This window comes from Chrysemys picta, chromosome 11 (genome assembly GCF_011386835.1).
Source record: "Chrysemys picta bellii isolate R12L10 chromosome 11, ASM1138683v2, whole genome shotgun sequence".
In the NCBI taxonomy this organism is placed as follows: Eukaryota; Metazoa; Chordata; order Testudines; family Emydidae; genus Chrysemys; species Chrysemys picta.
In genome coordinates this window covers 76,668,691-76,688,630 of record NC_088801.1, presented here as the reverse complement: position 1 = coordinate 76,688,630, position 19,940 = coordinate 76,668,691, and the positions used below count along the sequence as shown (strand labels likewise).

The 19,940-nt window shown below is 57.1% G+C and overlaps 2 protein-coding genes across 7 annotated transcripts in view; one reads left to right on the top strand and one right to left on the bottom strand.

Annotated features, from left to right (window-relative positions):
• Positions 1-11,788, top strand: part of KMO (kynurenine 3-monooxygenase) — a 38,347-nt gene extending 26,559 nt beyond the window's left edge. For both annotated transcript variants that reach the window (XM_024111790.3, XM_065562242.1), the window contains exons 10-15: positions 211-358; positions 4,047-4,104; positions 4,989-5,071; positions 7,398-7,499; positions 7,597-7,656; positions 10,574-11,788. In XM_024111790.3, the coding sequence (XP_023967558.2) occupies positions 211-358; positions 4,047-4,104; positions 4,989-5,071; positions 7,398-7,499; positions 7,597-7,656; positions 10,574-10,744 (622 nt within the window). In that variant the 3' untranslated portion in view covers positions 10,745-11,788. The remainder of the gene's footprint in view (positions 1-210; positions 359-4,046; positions 4,105-4,988; positions 5,072-7,397; positions 7,500-7,596; positions 7,657-10,573) is intronic.
• A 1,871-nt stretch (positions 11,789-13,659) lies between these two features.
• Positions 13,660-19,940, bottom strand: part of ITGB2 (integrin subunit beta 2) — a 54,980-nt gene continuing 48,699 nt past the window's right edge. For all 5 annotated transcript variants that reach the window (XM_008175332.4, XM_024111786.3, XM_024111785.3 and 2 more), the window contains 4 exons: positions 18,993-19,212; positions 18,024-18,226; positions 16,633-16,799; positions 13,660-15,673 (listed from right to left, as the gene is read on the bottom strand). In XM_008175332.4, coding sequence (XP_008173554.2) covers positions 15,608-15,673; positions 16,633-16,799; positions 18,024-18,226; positions 18,993-19,212 — 656 coding nt within the window. In that variant the 3' untranslated portion in view covers positions 13,660-15,607. The remainder of the gene's footprint in view (positions 15,674-16,632; positions 16,800-18,023; positions 18,227-18,992; positions 19,213-19,940) is intronic.

The following is a 19,940-nucleotide window of genomic DNA, read 5'->3' as shown; positions in this document are numbered from 1 at the left end:
TACATTCTGCGGCATGCGGCAGCTTAATCCCCTGGTTTGAAGTTCACGATCTAGCTAGTCGGGTTTCCCACAACTTTCAGCACAAGTACCCCACGGTAAAGGTTGGATTGCGCATCCTGGCACATTACGTATTACACTGATGACTGATTCGCTTGTCTCCAATGATGACATCACACATTTCATGCAAACTGTCTGTTGTTTTGGCTGAAGGCGAGAGCTGCAGCGCGATTACTTTTTGCTGCCACCCCAGGCCATGATCTCTGTGAAGTGCTCTTCATACCACATCGCCTCCCGGTGTGTGCTGATGGGAGACGCCGCCCACGCCATGGTACCGTTCTATGGGCAAGGCATGAATGCTGTGAGTTTGCAGTTCCTAATGTCCTGCATCATTTGTGACCGAAAAGCCATTGCTTTTGAGTTCAGACATTTAGCTCCAGTTGGTTCCATTTGCTTGCACAATTGATTGGCTGGCCCTGGGTCTTGCCGGGTTTGAGGCTTGGAGGAGGAGGAGGAGGAGTTGTCTGGGTCTGGATCCACACAAGATTGAGATTCCCTGATAGGCTGAAGGGACCTGTGTGAAGTGGGTTGGGTCTTTCTGCTCCCCGTAGAGTCACGCAAGTCTTTAGAGCGAGGTGCCTGTATCTTCAGCTGCTGCTGGATGTCCGGATAGTGGTGTAGGGAAATGCATTTGCTCATGCATGCTCAGGCCAGGCGGCTGCGTCTTCCCATTTCAGATAGACTGTCACAGTGCAGGGCAACTGCACCTGAATTTCCCTTCTCTGAGCCAGCCAGCGCACCACTCTTAGACATCTGCTGTTGCCTCTCTTGCATGGAGACCCCTGTCTCTCTCCCTCCTGAGCAGGGGATTTCCAGGTGCCTGCTCCCTGCCTGCACTGTGAATTCCCCTTCCTTTTCTCCTCAGAGGTGGTAAACAGTGTAATGGTCCCAGTTCAGTTACCGCACAGCTCTTTCTAAGCAAGCACCTTTATTCTTAAGGTAAAAGCGTTACAGAGAAAATATATTGAAACAATAGAAGCCCCTACACACATGGTAATAAGCCAACCAGAGATCACCCCCTGACTCCAGCAAGGGCTCTGGATGGCGAACAGTCCTTACTACCTCCCCAGGGGTTTTCCTGTGGTTACAAGTTCATAGCGCCTTTTGCTCAGAACCTGAACACCCAGTTTTATGGGGCAGAAGTCCTTCCTACCCTTCCCCAAGGATTGGGACCCCCCCTTGGGCCAGAGATCTTGTCTATTTGCACTGAAGAATCCCATGCACTGCTACAGGCTGGGGACCGACTGGCTAAGCGGCAGTTCTGCAGAAAAGGACCTGGGGATTACAGTGGATGGGAAGCTGGATACGAGTCAGCAGTGTGCCCTTGTTGCCAAGAAGGCTAACGGCATATTGGGCTGCATTAGTTGGAGCATTGCCAGCAGATCGAGGGAAGTGATTATTCCCCTCTATTTGGCACTGGTGAGGCCACATCTGGAGTACTGCGTCCAGTTTTGGGCCCCCCGCTACAGAAAGGATGTGGACAAATTGGAGAGAGTCCAGCAGAGGGCGACAGAAATGATTAGGGGGCTGGGGCACATGACTTATGAGGAGAGGCTGAGGGAACTGGGCTTATTTAGTCTGCAGAAGAAAAGAGTGAGGGGAGATTGGATAGCAGCCTTCAACTACCTGAAGGGGGGTTCCAAAGAGGATGGAGCTCGGCTGTTCTCAGTGGTAGCAGAGGACAGAACAAGGAGTAACGGTCTCAAGTTGCAGTGGGGAAGGTTTAGGTTGGATATTAGGAAACACTATTTCACTAGGAGGGTGGTGAAGCACTAGAATAGGTTCCCTAGGGAGGTGGTGGAATCTCCATCTTTAGAGGTTTTTAAGGCCTGGCTTGACAAAGCCCTGGCTGGGATGATTTAATTGGGGTTGGTCCTGCTTTGAGCAGGGGCTTGGACTAGATGACCTCTTGAGGTCTCCTCCAACCCTAATATTCTATGATTCTTCTGCGATCAGAGTCAGTTTTAACTCAGGCTGTTTAACTGAAAGTCCTTTCTCTGCCTGTTGGTCCCTGGAGAATCCAGTCTGAACCAGTCTATTTGAGTCTCTCTCCAGGCGGTGGGAGCTCTGGGGAGGTTTGACAACCTGAATGAATTTTCCTAACCCCACACCCTCACAGTTCTTAGTCCCGGGAGGGGTGTGGTCCCCTTCCCCCAGAGAATTACATACAATCTCTGGCCCACAATGATATATAAACTTCATTCAATAAAGTTGAACTTTATTCAGCACAGTTTGTCCTGCACAGGAGTTGCAGGAAACTGCCATCTGTCACATGTCTGCATTCCATTGCACCAGCCTGGGTCCCTGGGGGCGATGGCTACGCACTGAGGTCCCTTGGGAGCTGCAGGTGGAGCAAAGGGGAGCTGTCTGTGTGCTCAGGGGTGTTGCATTTTTGAGTGGGTCTGCCCCACAATTGTGTGCCATATCTCCCCCTCCATAGTAAGGGACTTCTGTCCACCAAGAACACACCCCAACAGAGCGCTGAGCAGAGGCGCTGGGGCGGGGCGATAATGGGGTGATTCTTTGGACCTTCCCCAAAGTTATCTTGCTGTGTGTGGGTGGGCATAGGAGGGAGGGAAGGGAATCTTTAGGTCCTATCCTCCCCCTGCCCCACTGCCTCCTGCTGTAGCAATGGAGTCCAGCTGTTCATGCAGGTGTCTGTCCACACTGCATTTATGCAAGCAATGGTTGGTCAAATAAGCGGGAGCCACAAGGCTGCGGGATCCCAGCCCGGGAAAGTTGTGTGTGTTTATTCTGGTGCAGTTTAGGATGCTGTGTAGCCCTTAACCACGTCACTGTCACTTTGGGCAGTAGAGGGGCTACCCCCGCTCTCTACATCTGAGGAAACTGAAGCACAGAGATTAACATCTCAGATTTGGCTCCATCACAGTAGGGACCACAGTAAAAGTGGTTGATTTTTAAAGGTGCTCTCACTGCAGCTAATGGGTGTTGTGGGTGCTTAGCAACTCTGGGGGAAATAGTGCAGTAATCCCTGTCCTGGAATACATCCGCACCAGGGACAGGGCTAAGGCTGCACGTGCCTATTCCTGACTTTCCAGGGCGACCCATCGACCAGTCTTAACACAGTGGGTTTTGTATAGAAAAATATATTCGAGTCTCTCTCCGACATCTCTCTCACTCCCAGAGCTGCCCTCGCTTTCTTCCTCTACCCCTGGGTCCTAGGTGCCCCACTCTCCCCCGCTCTCTCTTTGCCTTGCCCCATGTCTTCAACCTTCTCTTGGTTCTTCTCCCTCCCTGGGCCAAAGGAAGGGGAGCGGGCACTGTTACTGTGGCTGGGATTCCCTCCAGGAGGGCAGGGCTGGGTCTCTTCCTCCAAAAAGTCTTAGGGAGGATTTTCTTGACCTCTCTTTCCTGCCCAGGGTGTAGGGGATGCATCAGCTCGTCCCCACTGGTCCTGCAGCACCCTGCATCAACCTCCTTTGGAGCCAGGCTCGTCCCTCCTCCTCTGAGAAAGGGAGGGGCCAGCCAGAGAGCAGGTTCAGAGCCCCCTGCTGCTGCCCCAGGCCATTAAGATACCACTACACAGCCAGCTCCCCACCTCCCCTCAGAACTGCGGCCACGCGTCTCAGAGCCCAGGCTAAGCGACTCAGGCTCACGGGGCTTGCCCTGGGGGTAGAAAGAACAGTGTAGACGTCTGGCCTCGGGGTGGAGTCCGGGCTCTGATATTGGGTGAGGGGGGCGGGTTTCAGGCCCTGGGCTCCAGCCCAAGCCCACACATCTACACTGCTATTTTTAACCCTGCAGCACAAGCCCCGTGAGTCTAAGCCACTGGACCAGGCTCTGAGACTCGCTGCCGGGTTTTTTTTTGTTGCTGTGTAGACGTACCCTGAGCAGCCACTAAACCTGTTTAGCCCGGGCAGCAGGTCTAGCCCAGGCCAGTGCTCCTGCCTGCCCCCTGCCTGCCAACCCCCGTTTAGGAGCAATCAGGCTTTTGCTGCCAGCTATTTTCCCTTTATTGTGTCTTCCAGGGATTTGAAGACTGCCTGGTCTTCGATGAGTTAATGGACCAGTTCCACAATGATCTCAGTGAGTAAATCCCTGGCATGGCAAACAGACCTGGGTGGGAACTCCGGGCAGTTTGATCTGACATCAGTCACCAAATGGGTGCTCCCAGGGACGGCCTCTGACCTACCCAGAAGATCAAGGGAGACACTTACTGTGAGGGACAGTCGGGAATTAACCATTTGGCCAGGAGGCTCCTGGGGTATCTAATTATCCCCAGGAAGGGGCACATGGCGCTAGATGTGCCAAAGCCTCCCCCCCCTTCAACCTTCCCCAGGTTCATCTCCCCTCTCACTCCTATCGCCCCTTCCCCTTGCCCTGGTGGGCTGGCAGCAGCACGCCTTCCTTGGAGCCACTCTGCGTTCCTTGCTGACGCCGACGTGCCCCATAGCCCCTGTGCTCATGCGTGGCCTGCTGGATGGCGTAGGAAGCAAGTCAAGCGAGGCAGGACAAGAAGACAGGCTAGGGGACGGGGAGACAAGGCCAGACAAGACTCATGGCAGAGAGAAGAGCTTCGTGCCAGCCCCGGGACCCAGCACAGCACCGCAGCAGCTTCCCGTTAGCCTTTGGGAACTGCATGGTGCTCGCAGCTGGGGGTGAGCCAGTGCCCACAGGGCTAATGGAGCAGGCACTCTGCAGAGGGTGGAGCTGATCCAGCTGTTGGGTTGCAGTCCCAGAAGCTGGCGTTCGGTCGAGCCACCTCCTGAGAGGCCGGCTCAGTCGAGCGACGGGCACTCGTGCCGTGTGCCCTGGGGAGCAGTGCATGCACCATGGAACGCCCCACTCCCTGGCTTGGAATGCGGCACGCTCCCTCCCACAGGAGGAGCTGGGAGAGGGACCAGGACAGAAGGCAGAGCCAGGGAGCAGACTGGAGCCTAACTGGTATGGAACTGATCCCTCTTCCCCAGGTGCCTGCCTGCCCGAGTTCTCCCGGCTGCGAGTGCCCGACGACCATGCCATTTCCGATCTAGCCATGTACAACTACATGGAGGTAAGACAGCAGAGCAGTGCTGGGCGTGCAGGTGCTCTACGCGAGGTGCCCGTGAGCAGTCCTGGGCGCAGGCAACGCCCTCGGGGGGAGAAGAAAGGGAGCAGCAGCAGCTGAGCTGTTTTAGTAACCTGGCCAATTGTGCTGAAATGTGTGTGCACACACACGCAGGGCTGGATTTACACCTTACGCGCCCCTAGGCGCCACCCCACCGACAGCTGACCTTGTGTTTTCCGGAAAAATGAAACTTTGAACTCTTCGGCGCCCCTAGGCACGTGCCTACTGTGCCTCATTGGAAATCCGGCCCTGCGCACATGCTGTTTTAAGTGGCAGGTCGGCTGTGCCCTTACCGTGGTCAGAGAGATGTCCCGTGTCTGTTAATGACTGTTAATGCAGTGACATGGTTCTGATATTGTCCTCTGCCCACTACAAACTTAGAGCTGGGGGGAGGGAAATAAGACTTGACATCTGAGAACTCCCAGCAAGAAAACCCCTTGTCCCCCATTCTCTTCTAGGTGTGCACACTCGCACACACAAACACACGCGCACGCACACACATGCACGCACACCCAGGAGCCCTTTACCAGTGCCTGGCTTCCCAGCACCTTTGCTGAAGTGAACAGAAAAGTGGAGATTTGAGGTTTCCAAGCCCAGCTAAGAGCAGCCTTTCCCCAGCTGTGCAGGAAGGGGCTGGGAGAGGTGCAGGGGGCAGATTTCCAGAGAGCTGAGATGCTTTGGGTCATGCCCAGGACTCGAAGCTTTGCTACAGGAGGCAGCCGTCCCCTCCTCACTCTACAACTGCATATTACCTGACCAGGAGTGCAAATCCCCCTCCCCCCCACATACACTGCGAGGGCCTGAGGGCGGGATCGGAGAGGCAGGGGTGTGATCCGTTACTGTCCAGCAGCCACACACACACACATTGGAGTTACTCCCTTACACCACTTTCCGAATGTCTGGCTGCACAAGTGCCACAAATCGTCACCCCTTTCGTTCAGTCAGAGCGTGGCCTGTGTGGAGACCGGCCCTGCTAACTAATGTAAATAGACATCAAATGTGCTGCTCTGAGTTCCCAGCGCCTCCTTTGACTCTCTGCTCTGGATTCCTGTGGCACCCAGATGGCACAACCAGCTCAGGCTCTGGCCTGGGACAAGTGCTGTACGCACCCAGAGGGACAGGCCCTGCTCTGAAGAGCTTGCAGGCTAGGGGCTAGACACCAGGGGCAAGTTACGCCAGTCGAAGCTAAGATGTGAATGTAAAGCACTCTAGCTATACTGGTCCAATCCCCCTCCCACAGGGGGACACTTTTATTCTTGTCTAGAAGGGGCTTTTTTCAGTTTAAATGATGTCGCTTTGGAAGGGGTTTAAGCTAAATAAATTAAAAAAAAGACACTTTTATTCTGGCCTCAGGAGTCCTCACTGGAGGAGGTGGTGGTGGATTTATACTGGGGTAACTATAATTATACTGGTCTAACTGGTAAAACTTTCCTGTGTAGACAAGACAGACACAGGCCGGGAGGGGAAACAGGAACAGGCGGGGAAGTGGCTTGTCCAGGGTCACCCAGCTCTCCTGACTCCCACTCCAGTGCTCTACCCACTGGGCCATGCCGCTTCTCATCTGTGCCTATTGCTGTACATTGTTTTGGCCTCATGACTTGTCTGTCACTTCGCCCCATCCCATATCTGTTTGTGGCAGAGCACAGCGAGACTTTGGCCTAAGAGTGCCTTTAAACTGACCCCGGTGCAAATTGCTAATACAATGGCAGACTCTGCTCCAGGCAGTGACTGCCAGGACACGTCTACACTACATGGTTAACCTGGCTTCTTGCCTTAAACCCAGCAAAGCCTCTGACCTGGGTTGGGAGGTGGTTCCCACCAGCTACCCGGCCTGGCTGAGGGCAGTGGCTTAGAGTCAAGCGCTGCGTTAACTCGGGCTAGAACCCACCACTTTGCAGCGAGGATACAGGCCAAATCACTTGAGTGCTGCTGGGCTCCCAGGCCTTCCCACAAGCCCCTGCCACAACACAGACAAGTTTTTCTGCAGTTGCCTAGGGTGACTCAGTGCAAAGAACCATGGGATATGCCCTCAGACACACATAGGCGGGTGCAGAAATGGTGAGGCCACAGGAATCCGAGTCAGGCTCTCCTGTGGGGATGCTCACGCCCAGGCTCGGCTAGCCAGGGTGCTCAGACCTGGACAGTGTGGGCCTAGCCTTAGTGGTAGGAAGTGAGAGCTCTGAGTGGCCGAAGAGGATGAGAGCAAGTAGCCACAGCATGGGGGTAAAAATCCCCACTGGCACCACCTTTTAAACTCAGCGCTTTGTTCCAGATGCGTGCACATGTTAATTCCAAGTGGTTCATTTTCCGCAAGAACGTGGACAACTTTCTTCACTGGCTCATGCCGTCCACCATTATCCCGTTATACACAATGGTAAGGCCTTCTTCTCTGTCCCCTGCCTGCTCTCCCTTCCCCCTGGCGTAGTCTCTGCTCACCCCGAAGGGCTGACTATCTTTGCACTCTGGCGCAGGTCACGTTCACCAGAATACGCTACCACGAGGCGCGGCAGCGCTGGAAATGGCAGAACAAGGTGAGTGGGAATTGGAGCCAATTTTCACTGACCCAGACATTCAGAGCGTCTCGTGCCCTCCCCCTTTGCCCTCCTCAGATGACAGAAGCAGGTGTCCCTGCCACTGGTAGGTACTTTTCCCAGCCCCTTCTGGCTGCGCTGGCCTGCCGTGCTGGGCAGCAGCACCGCTTGCCCTTGGCTCGAGACACCCCTGGCTGCGAATCTGCATTGCCAGAGCTGAAACTGAGTGAGTAGGGACCAGGGGCTCAGAGCTTCCTGAGAAAGCAGCATGGTGGAGCTCCCGTCTCAGCGGGCTGTTCCCCCAGCCCTAGGCTGTGGATTGGTCATCTCCCAGAACCCTAATGCAGGGAGCTGTGCCACTCTGCACAGAGCGCACGCGTCTTGCCCCAGGTTCCTGCAAGGAGCAGACACTGGTTCAGCCCCGTGCCAGCTCTGCTCCCTGCAGTGTCTCCCCACGGCTCAGCGTCGCACATTTGTACTGGGTGCATCATGTCCCCCGCCAGTAACTAGTGCACTAGGGGATAACAGTCAACTACTGCTGCTTACTAATGGAGGTGCTCCTTTGGCTCAGCTGGTCTGTGCTAGCGGCGTTGAAAGTCCTGGTGACAATGGGGGAGGGGTTATTATGCTAGCAAGTGAGGACAATTGAGTAAAATGCCAAAGAGCCCTTCAGATACGGAGATTGTTTTTACTCTACTGGATGTTCGTGCAGAACAGCTGGGGGGGGGGGGGGGGGGCGAGGGACGGACAGTGGGAAAGGGCCACTGGAGAGGTGGCCTGCTTCAGCTTTCCACACCAGTGACTTGTGCATGGCGGCTCGACCTCTTGCTGGGAGAGAGCAAATGACGGGCAGGAAACTGCCCTCTGGGTTTGGTGCTATGGTAGCTGTGGGCTTAAGCCCCACCTGCCCGCATGAATACAGGCCTTCCGCGTGCAGCCCTTTCAGCCCAGTCCCCCTTGTCTGACTTTATCACAAGCATGCCCCCAAAGACGCCTTTCCACCCCGGCATACCTCCCCCAGCGCTTTTGCCTGGCCTGTGAACTTAGGCCAGTCACATGGGCAGTGGGTAGGGCAGGCTGTGCCTCCCCGAACAGCCAGATGTGGCTCCGCCCACATTCTACCCCAGGGCCATGCTGCTCACCTTCCCGGGGCTGTGGGGGCTGCGGCAGCATCATGCGCTCTCCCTCCTGGGGCCGTGGGGGCTGCAGGCACTAGCCAGCCTGGGGCAGAGGCCGGCGGCCGCAGTGGGGGGGCTCTGGGTTCTGGGGTGCATGGAAGGGGGGGGCTGGGGGCTAGCCTCCCCCAGCCAGCGGTTCATGTGCCGGCCATGGCCAATCATTGGGCCGAGTGTAGGTGGCCTGTCTGACAAAATCCTTTCTGGCTAGTGACACAAAGTGATCGGCATGGCTAGCATCCGCCAACCCTGGAGAATACCTGTGACAGGAGGCTCCGCTCACTGCCAGGATGGCACCTCCTCCTGGCCGCTCTGCGGAATAGCTCATCAGGTCAACGCCCCTTCCTGCGGTTCCATGCCACTCTGGCCCTCTCTGCCAGTGTGCAGCCCTCTCTTGCTCCACAAGCTGCTGTTGCCTCTCCGTGACTCCACCTCCGGCCAGCTCACTATATGCGTTGTCCCCTTCCGGGTCACCAGGGTCTCACTCCCTAGCAGTCTCAGGCAGTCTCCCCATTCACTGCCCCCTGGGCCACACCTCAGTGACTGGCCAGGAACCTGGACCTGCCCTCTGCTCCGGGATCTGGCTCAGGGACCCTCTAGCCACCAGCCAAGGTCTGGTCCCTCCTGGACCTCATGGCCTTTCCCTGAGCTCTCTTCTAACATTTGGTGCCAGCCCCACCACTCCCTCCTCCTGGGGAGCAGCTGCAGGCTACCTGTCTCCACAGCCTCCAAACACTCCGCCCTCTCCCAGGAGTGACTGCGGCATTTCCTAGCAGCCCCCTCTGCTATCACCTTCCTGCCTTTCTACGCCCAGCCCAGATCCTTCCTCCCACCCTCAGCCGGGGGTGGGGACGGGACTCAGCCTCCTGATTCCTCCCAGCTGTGGCCTGCTGGGTTAATTAGCCCCTTCTCAACCTGCCTTAGCCCTTCCAGGGCCAGTGTGGGGTGAGCGCCCCCTCTCTGAACCCCACAGGAGCTTCTGAGAGCAGCAAGCCCTTCCTGTATCAGTGCGTCTTCGCTGGGAAGGAAGGAAGATGTGTCTCAGCTCACGTTAGCTAAGATGGTGGAAACCCGAGCGAAGATAAGGTGGTGTGTGGCTTTCACAGGATTTAGCAGGTTGAGGCAAACCCTAACCTCCCCCAGCTCGACTTAACCATGGGGAGCTTAGGGTTTCCTTCAACCTGCTAACAAACTGCCCTGTTCTCACGAGGACTTTCCGTCCTGTCAGCTAGCCTGAGCGAAGGACGCCCCTTTTTCTGAGTGAAGACAAGTCCCCTGAGATGTCTCCACTGGCAGCTGTGTGGCTGGAGAGGCTGCTCTAGACCAGAGGAGGGGCCTGCAATGCTCTGTGCTGATACTTAGCCAACCGGGCTTGACTTCTGTCCTCTCAGCAAACTCCTTTTCCTGATCACACTGGGGCTTCGGGGCTTGGCTTAGGGTGACCAGATGTCCCAATTTTAGAGAGACAGGCCCGATATTTGGGGCTTCTTTTAATAGGGGCTCCTATTACCCCCCACCCCCGTCCCGATTTTTCACACTTGCTATCTGGTTACCCTGGCTTGGCTTAGCAGTCGAGCCTTTCTCTGGAGTGCCCCAGTCGGTGGGAAAGGCTCCATGCTGGGGGCGGTGTAATTCCTGCCCGAGGGCAGGGGCGAGGAGGGTTATTATAAAGTGGTGTGTTCTCTCTGCTAGGGGCAAAACAAGCCTTCTGAGCCAGGCTGAATTTCTCCTTATACTTGCAGGTGATTAACAAAGGACTCTTCATAATTGGGGCAGCAGCAGCACTGGGGGGCAGCTACCCGCTCATAAAGTGGCTCTCCCGTAAGTCCGACTCCTGCGCAGAAAAGCCGTGGAGCTGGATACTTCATCTCAAGAAAATTGGAAGTGTCCCGCCGGAAACACAACTGGCATAAATGCCAGGGGAGCCGCTGAGGGGACACACGGCAAAGGCCTAGGCTGTAAACTCAGAGAGGCGACTAGGGGGAGGGACACAAAGGGGGCACTAGCTAAAGGGGACGCTCTCTCCCGGGCAGCCTCCAGCCACGCCGCCTGCCTGGGACGCTGCCCGCCGTGGTGTGGCACACGGGGGCTGCTCTCTATGGGCTGTCTCCGGCAGGCAGCGTGGCCGGAGGCTGCCTGGGAGAGGGCAGCTTCTGCATGCCGCACCAGGTAATGTGGCCGGAAAAGGAGAGGCTCTGGCCCTGCCTCTTCCCTTCCGGCTCTGGCCCTGCCCCTTCATCGCCCCAGCTGCCAGCCTTGCCCCCTTCCCCAGCGTTTTGGGGAGGGTCATGTGACCCTTTGCCTCCCCCCCAGGTCGCCATTGAGATCCTTCCAAGATGCCACACATCCTAGCATCAGGAAGTCCCTGTCAGGCAGGATGTTCCAGAATGAACCTCCACCCCTCGTCAGACTTGGACTTCAGTGCAGAGTCATGCTCACCGCAAGCCACGTGTCTCCACAGGGAGGCTGCTGGCCACTCGGATGGGACCAAACTCCCAGTAGGACTTTCTGCCGAGAAAGCTCCTCCGTGGTTTTCAAACTGGCTCTTACTGGCTCTCCTGGTAATATTGAAAGGCAGTTTGCAGGCAGGCAGCTCCCCGATCGTAGATCACTATCGCTGAAACAGTTCAGTTCTGTTTCCCTCTGGAAAGTTTTACTGCTATTGAGTTTGTTTAGGTCCAGGATTTCCCGGCACCCCCATCCCTCTGTTTGGCAGGATGAGTACTAGGATACAACCACCTGGGTTAGCCTTGGTTCAGCAAGAACCTTGGGCATGCGGCTAACTCTAGGCAGCGTGGAGAGTCCCATTGAGTTCAGTGGGATTACTCATGTGCCTAAAGTCAGACACTGGCTGAAATGAGGCCTAAGTGCTCATGTAACACATGGGATTTTTAATCAGTAAACTCCCGTTATTTTGTCACTCTTGTCTACCCAAATAAAAGCTGTTTGAAACAAAAGATGGAACATATAAACCTTTGTGATTCAGACATGTTTTGCTGCCGCGCATTTCTTCAGCTAGCCAGTGCTCAGCGCTGCCTGGCCTGTTTGCGGGGTCTCCTAGCCACTAACATACCCTGGCTGGCTGGTCCCAGAAATGTGGGTGCTTTGCACTGTTCTTGGAATCAGGCGCAGCGATTGCTCCCTGGGATTGTCACTTGGTGCCTCAGTGCTAGCTACTAGCTTTTGTACCTCACTGCCGTGATTGTCCAGGCCTGGGAGAGTAAAGTGCAAAACGGGGATTAGTACTGGCCCCCCACCCTGAGACTGCACCCTCTTAGTGCCTGCTGGGGGTCTGGGCGTGGGGCAGGACTGAGTGTGAGGCTTCCTTCTTTCAAAATTGAAAACCGATTGGTTTTTTTAAATGAAACAACTTGCCAGTAGAAAGTTCCAGGATGTGCTTGAAAAGCCTGGGCCCCTTTCAGCCCGTGCCCAGCAGAAAGGGAGGCGGCGGGATAATGACCAGGCGCTGCTTTGTGAGTAGCTCTCCCGAGAGACGGCATTGAGCTTCGTCTGGCTGGTTTGTTTCTCTGGGCTCATGATCTCTGTGGCAGGGCGTAAGGTCTCTCAGTGCCCCCTGCTGAAGCCCCAGTGCTGCTCCTGGGTGTTTGCTCCAGGCAGACTGTGGGGAGGGGCTTGGGGTGTCGTGAGTTTGATCCCCGCAAGGGGCAGCTGAACCTAGAGAGGGGTTGCTGCTTTGTTCACGTGTGCTCAGAGCAGTTTCTAGGGCTTTGGTGCTACAGGCCCAGTTCAGCAAAGTTCAGCTGTAATGTCGCCCTGAAGTCAGTAGGCGGTAGCCACGTATTTAAACGACACCTCGCGTCGCTGGGATGTAACGGCCTAAGCTGTGTGTAGCGTGCGGCCTGAGCCTGGGATGGGTTTCCCGGTGTGGGTTTTGGCTGCAGCCCCAGAGAGGGCACCTGGCTGTGCCTTGGCATCGCGGGAAGTTTCTCTCCAGCCGCAGAGCTCGTGGCCCACTTACTCCCTAACAGGGGCATTTGGAGCTATGCAGCATCCCAGCGCAGAGGGGCAGGCTCCCGTCCCTGAGACCACATTAACTCCTGAGCTCGGCTTGTAACTGCAGCATTGGGCACACGACCCATTCCCCCTCCAGGAGGGGTCCTGTAAGGGACCCAAAGATTCCTGCGTCGGGGGGAAGACACACACTCAGCACAGCACAGATGTAATACCTGACGCTCCTCCAGCTCCACTGCGCTGTGCATGCCATCCGTCAGCCTTCAAACAAGAGCCTGGCTCAACGCACCTGGTGTGGGCAGCCCGGCTTTGCCACGAGCACCCATTGCCAGCAGTCAGTCCCATGGTCCTCAGTTCTGCTGCCATCTGCGGGGGGCACATCCTCGCTGGCAGTGCGGGCCCAGATCACTTGACCGTCCAGGGTGCAATGTGTTGATGGGGGTATTGTGAGTATCACAGCTCTAGAGCCACAGTCGGGGGGTGGTATTAGGCAGAGTCCCTTGGACCTGGCGACGCCTGCTCCACCGATGTGTGCGGGAGCTGACTGGAGTCAGCACAGGCGGGAGAGGAGCAGGAAGCGGAAGGTAGAGTAACCCCCGCGGTGCTTTCACTGGCTCCTTCTGCCTCTCCAAGCCGCTCCAGCACATGGGCAGACGGGAGGGGGGCTAGCTCAGTAGGGGGAGGGACAGGGGACGCCCAAGTCACCCCTGACCAGGGCTTGTACTCGTATCCAGAAGAGCTGTGTGACGTGACCTGGGTTGGGCTCATCTGGCTGGATTAAACCAGTCCGCTCCCTCGAGAGGCAGCCAACAGAAGGCATCACGCAGGCTGCGGACACACACTGCAGGCCAGCTGCCGGGTTTGATGTATTTTTATTAATAGACCAGAGTGGGGATGTGACATGATGCTACAGGCAAATTGTTCTCACACATAAAGCAAGTTCTAGATCGTTGTGGGTAAACTGTGGCCCGTGGGCCACTTCAGTCAGACCATTTAATTTAGCCCTCAGCTCCTCCCAGGGAGCAGGGTTGGGGATTTGCACCTCTCCGCGCGGCTCCCAGGAAGCAGCCGGCATGACCGCCCTCCGGCTCCTACATCGTACGTGGAGGTGTGGCCAGGCGGCTCTGTGTGCTGCCCCGTCCGCAGGCGCTGCCCCCATTGGTCACGGTTCCCGACCAATGGGAGCTTCAGGGGTGGCGTCTGTGGACAGGACAGGGGGCAGAGCCGCCCGGCTCTGCCTCAGGGCCGAAGGGGGGAACATGCTTCTGGGAGCTGCTTGTGGTAAGCACTGCCCGGGGCCTGCACCCTTCAGCCCCCCCACATGCCCCAATCCTGATCCCCCTCCTGCCCTCCAAACCCCTCCATCCCAGCCCAGAGCCCCCCTTGTACCCCAAGCCCCGCACCCCCAGCCAGAGCCCTCACCCCCATGCTCCAACAGCCTGCCCCATCTCTGATCCCCCTCCCGCCCTCTGAACCCATTGGTCCCAGCCCAGAACACCCTCCTGCACCTCAAACCCCTCATCCCCAGCCCCACCTCAGAGCCCTCACCCTCCAATACCTCAACCCAGAGCCCCCTCCCACACCCTGAACTCCTCATTTCTGGCCCCACCCCAGAGACTGCAGTCCCAGCTGGAGCCCTCACCCCCTCCCGCCCCCCGCCCCGCAATCTCATAAGCATTCATGGCCCGCCATACAATTTCCATACGCTGATGTGGCCCTCAGGCCAAAAAGTTTGCCCACCCCTGTTCTAGATTCATACAGACTTTTACAGGCATGACCCTCTGAAATAAGAATTAGTCATTCAATGCAGCACTTCCAGCTAGCACTGAGCACGGAGACACCCCCGGGATGTGCCTGTCGCTTTCTCCTGGGGTGCGTGTGTCCGACTGACTCACTGCGAAGGGGAGGAGGATCCTTGTGAGATGGGATGAAGTTAGCGTAGAAATCTGACTGCTGCACCTGACATATTTCACATTTGGAACAGTTGTTTCCCTGCCACTAACCCATCATTGCGAAGGCTCAGACCCCAAGGCTTACGGGTGCAGCTGGGGCTGCAGACCCACTCCGAAATGCAGCAGAAAGCTGAGGGGTCAGTCACTGGCAAGAGGGCAATGATTTAGGAAGATGTGGGGCACATCGCTGACTGCTCCCTCTTTCCAGCCAGCAGCATCCACCCACCCCTATGGCCACCACCCTCCCAGTGGGTTTGCAGCTCTGGAGACTGGCACGTGGCCCGACCCCAGAATGACTTTAGCACTGTCTTTCCTACAAGACCTGCAATAGTTCCCGTAACAGAGCGCAGCACAGCTGGCCAGGGATTGGAGTGAGCGCAGTCTTTGAGCGGAGAGCTTTAGACTAGAAAGAAGGTGGCATCTGGTAAAATGCCAAGCGAAGATCAATGTTGGGTGCAGGTTGAAAACTAGTAACAATGCAGGCTTGTTTCAAGCTCTAGCAGCAGCCAGTGCTTGCAGGTATTTGCAGCGTGAATTGAGAGCGATGGTGGGATTGTTATCCAGGAGCCCCTGCTAATGCAAACTGATCATAATCCCACCCATCAAAGCTTATGCTGCGGCCCTCTCACAGCCCTATTAACACAGCTTGCAGGAGCCACGCAGAGGGAGGAGGTTGCTGGAGGTGCACAACACAGCCCGCTGGACAAAGCCTGCCCTTCACTGGCAGCGTCATGGAAGAAGGGAACAGCGTACAGCAGTTCTTTGCTTAGAGAATAAAATGCTGGCGCCCTTAGTTTGGTAGTTCCTGGTTTAACAGCCGAGCCTTCACAGGCTGTACAGGGTAGTGCCACGTCATTCTCCATTGAATCTGGGGTTCATGACAGTGGTGGTAGCACTCTGGAAAAGGGGATTATCACCCTGGGAAGAAAAACCAGACAGGTACGTTGTTAGTGCTGCCTGGATGTACCAGAAACAGAGCCTCAGTTCACCCAGCTGGCTAAGGTTCGGCTCGAGCGAACATTACAAACGGACGGAGAGACGGGCTGCTCACGTGTGGTCCTCCCCCAGTCACGGGGAGCTTTCCCCCCACAGTTTGGTGACAGGTGAGCCATTGCTCCTCTGCTATGATGTGGACACACTGCTCCAACCCTCCAATACTCATCCTCAGGTGCAGAAGCATTTGCCCAGGTGAGAGCTTCTGGACTGTAAAGAACCTGGTACGTCCAGGTGGCTGTCCCTCTCAGAGGCAGTGGGCAGCCAGTGGAGCGGCTATACAATTCAGTTCTGCAACTTTTAACTTTTCAGGTCCCCATACCAGCCATGTGCCGATGATTTCTGGTTAGGGCTGCATGGGCATTTCCTCCTTCCTGCCATGAGACCAACCCGGGCATGAGAGGCAGCAGCGATGTGCAACGGGAGACATCTCCGCTAGCCAGGGGCCTCCAGATAAACCTGCTTTGGGTAAGTCTCTGGGCCCCCTGTGTCTCCCACACTGTAGAAGGGAAAGTCCACCCCATCTTGTACCCAAACCATGAGTGCCCCTCAGCATCTGTGTCTGTTCTCTCAACAGCTCCAGCCTGGGGCCATAAAGGAGCCACTGGCCCTGGTGCTGGGTTTGGGGAGGGTATAGGACACGTGAGGCCCATCAGGAATTAAAGCCTGGGAACCACTTGGCAGTGGCTTGTGCCCAGTTATTTCCCACACCTGCACGATTGCAAGAGGGCCTGAGGCCTCCTCCCCGGAGCCCACCCGCCCCACAACTAAGAATAGACACCCGTCAGGCTGGCAGGGCTCCAACCAGCTCTGGGGAAAAGGCAGGGCAGACGGAACAGGGCGGCTGTCTGTGGGGTGCCTCGGGAAAGGCAGAGCCAGCTCACCTCGTTCCACTTGGCCTTCAACTTCTCCTTCTCGAACCTGCTGTACTCCCTGCGGTCGAACACCTCCGTCACCAGCCGCCACATCACCAGGAGCAGCAGCCCAATCAGGGCCACGCCCGCGACGGTGCCGCCCACGATCGCAGCGATGTTTGGGGGCTGCGGACACTCTGGGGATCAGAGAGAGCACGGGACAGCGTTCAGACCTGCCGCCAGCAGCCAGGCTGGTGACACACCCAGCAGGGTGTGCTGAGAGCTGGCCACACACCGAGCCCGACGGGGCCTGTTGTATTGCAGCTAGCGTGGGCTGTACACCGCCAAAACAGAGCAGCAACCGCAGCACCCGGCGCCTGGCAGCGGCAGCAGGGTGCAGCCAGTCAACTGCTAGATCTGCAGGCTGCTTGCTGTTACCCCACTGGCACTCTGGGGACCAGTCTGCGGCGTCCAGCCGGCAGGGCCTGACCAGCTCCCTGGGGGCTGGGGGAGGGCACTGCGGCTTGAATCCAGCGAGGAGCAGGACTCGGCAGGAAAGACAGAACGGGGAGGAAGGGAGGAGGTTTCAGAACCTGGTGGGAGGAAAGGAAAGGGCCATAAAGGCCTCTCTGCGCTCACCAAGGGACCCAGCGCTGGCTGTGACTGCGGGCCCCTCTGTAATAATAATAATATGCAGAGATATCCTATCTCCTAGAACTGGAAGGGACCCTGAAAGCTCATCGAGTCCAGCCCCCTGCCTTCACTAGCAAGACCAAGTACTGATTTGGCCCCAGATCCCTATGTGGCCCCCTTAAGCAGGGCCAGCTCCAGGCACCAGCTTGGCAAGCAGGTGCTTGGGGCGGCCACTCCGGAGAGGGACGGCAGGTCCAGCTATTCGGCGGACGATCCCTCACTCCCGCTCGGAGCGAAGGCCCTTCCGCCGAATTGCCGCCGCAGATCGCGATCGTGGCTTTTTTTTTTTTTTTTTGGCTGCTTGGGGTGGCCAAAACCCTGGAGCCGGCCCTGCCCTTAAGGATTGAACTTACAACCCTGGGTTTAGCAGGCCAATGCTCAAATCACTGAGCTATCCCTCCCCCCATGGACCAGCACTAGCCACGCTCGTCTCCAGAACATTCTCTGTCGGGGTGACAGTGTTCTTCCCCTCCTCCCATGGGGGGCGCTGCTCTGGGACGGTGGCAGGGGACTCCCCACTGGCAAGGGCGGGGCGTGTTTCTCATGGCATCTTTACTTATTTTGAATGAAGCAAAATCCCCAATACTTTCTTTCTGTTTGAAAATTCCCCTCCTGCTGCGCCTGTAGGGGGCGCTGTATCCTCTTCTGGGTTTGGCAGGCTGGCTCTGGTGCGAAACCCACCCCGCCTTACGGAGTACAGAATGGGGTGTGGGACGAGATTCCAGTACCTTTCTTGCCAATGACTTGAAAGGAGTACTGGTCCTCCCCATCCTCCTGTCTCATGAGGTAGGTAATCCAGCAATTCTCCGAGTCCTTCTCCCGGCACTGCCGGCCGCCTGCGAACGAACTGAGTTTGGCGATGTTCGAACACGCAGCTGAGCAGTTCTTCTGAAACGGGCCGCTCTCGAACGCATGGCACTCCACACAGGAGCTAGAAGACAGACCCAGGAGGCGCATGACTCGGACAATAGGTTGGCTGGCAGCTCAGGGATGGGGGACCCATGTGTGCGGTGGGAAGGAATATTCCCCAGCTCCGACTGGCAGTGGCCTTGGGGGCTTTGCCTTCCTCTGCAGCATGGCGTGCACGTTGCTTGCCAGGATTATCCGGGTGTAACGCCTTTACCCAGCAGCTGCTTCACTAACCAACCCAGCTTAAGAGAGCAGTGTGACCCTGCTGTGCCTTGCCCCCCGTTCTCTGCCGGGGGGCTGTCACGCTGTGGTCTCCCGTGGGCTGCTGGGTGCAGTGTGTGGGCGCCCGGTGGTGCTGCGAGCCAGTGACATGCGGGAGGTCAGACCAGACAACCTGCTGCTCCCTTCTGGCCTTGCGCTTGGGGCTGGTTAGCTAGTGACTCAGACACACGGGGCAGGAGGAGGCAGACTGATGGCTGGGAAGAGAAGGGGGCTATCTGGGACTGGGGTTCCACGGACCTCAGAAGCCTCCTGGGGGGCAGAGTTGCTGGGGGCCCTCGCGGGCCAAGGGCAGCTGTAGAGCCAGGTTCTTGTGCCTCTACCCCACAACCGTGGGGCCGAAGTGGCCATTAGCACAAGCTTTCTAGATTAGCACAAAAACAGCCCCCTTGGAGGAGAGAGGGAAACCGCACCCGCGCAGGGCCCCTGGGCTCCCAGCACCTGCCCCGGCCAGGGGAGACGAGAGCTTGGGGAGCAGCCTGGCTCGGGCGCTTCTGCAGGTCACTTACATGTATCGGGCACAGGGCGAAGGACAGCCAGGGCACTCCTCGCAGAACGGGGGTTGGTAGCCTGGCTTACACTGGCACATATTGCACTGGCAGTGCCCACGGTTGCTGCACACTGTCCCCCGCGTGTTCACACAGCCGTCTGTAGACTTCTTGCACTGGCAAGCGCTGCCTTCGAAGCCATCTTTGCATTTGCACTCCCCACAGTCACAGCGCCCTCTCTCTGGGGGGCAAACAGAGATTTTAGAGCCAATACCGCTGCTCTGGGACAAATCCCGTAGGCAGGTATCTGGGTGGGGCCACCGGGAGCTATGAACCTCTACAGTAACAGAAGAAGCTAGGGGCCGATCATGTGAGAGTTATGGATTCCTTCACCAGCCTGGCCTTTGGCTGCCTGGATTTTCATCCTCACCTGACAGGCTCAGAACACATCCTTTCTTCCAGATGGGCAGGGCTTAAATGTTCAGAGTATTTCCTGAAGCCCCAGAGCTTGGGGTTTCAGCCCTGCAGGAGGAGCCAGGGCTCAGGGCTTCTGCCCCGCAGGAGGTGCCAGGACTTGGGGCTTCAGCTCAGTGGGGCGCACTGGCACTTGGGGCTTCTGCCCCATGGGAGGCACCAGGGCTTGGGGCTTCACCTTGGTGGGGTGCACCGGAACCTGGGGCTTTAGCTCTGTGGGTGCACTGGGGCTTGGGGCTTCTGGCCTGTGGGGTGTGCCGGGGCTCAGAGCTTCTGCTCTGTGGGGCATTGCAGAGCTTGGGGCTTCAGCCCTGTGGGCTTGAAAATATTTATTGGAGCTCTGCCCCGGGCAGCTCAGGCTGAATTTAAATCCTGCACAAGGGGCCTTTCCTTCCTGGAAGCAGAAGGCTTAACCTGCAAGCGCTGATTTGCTCAGCAGGGGTTCAGCCCACCTGTATCAGAGGCAGGAAACCTTCCCAAGCAGTGTCCTGCAGG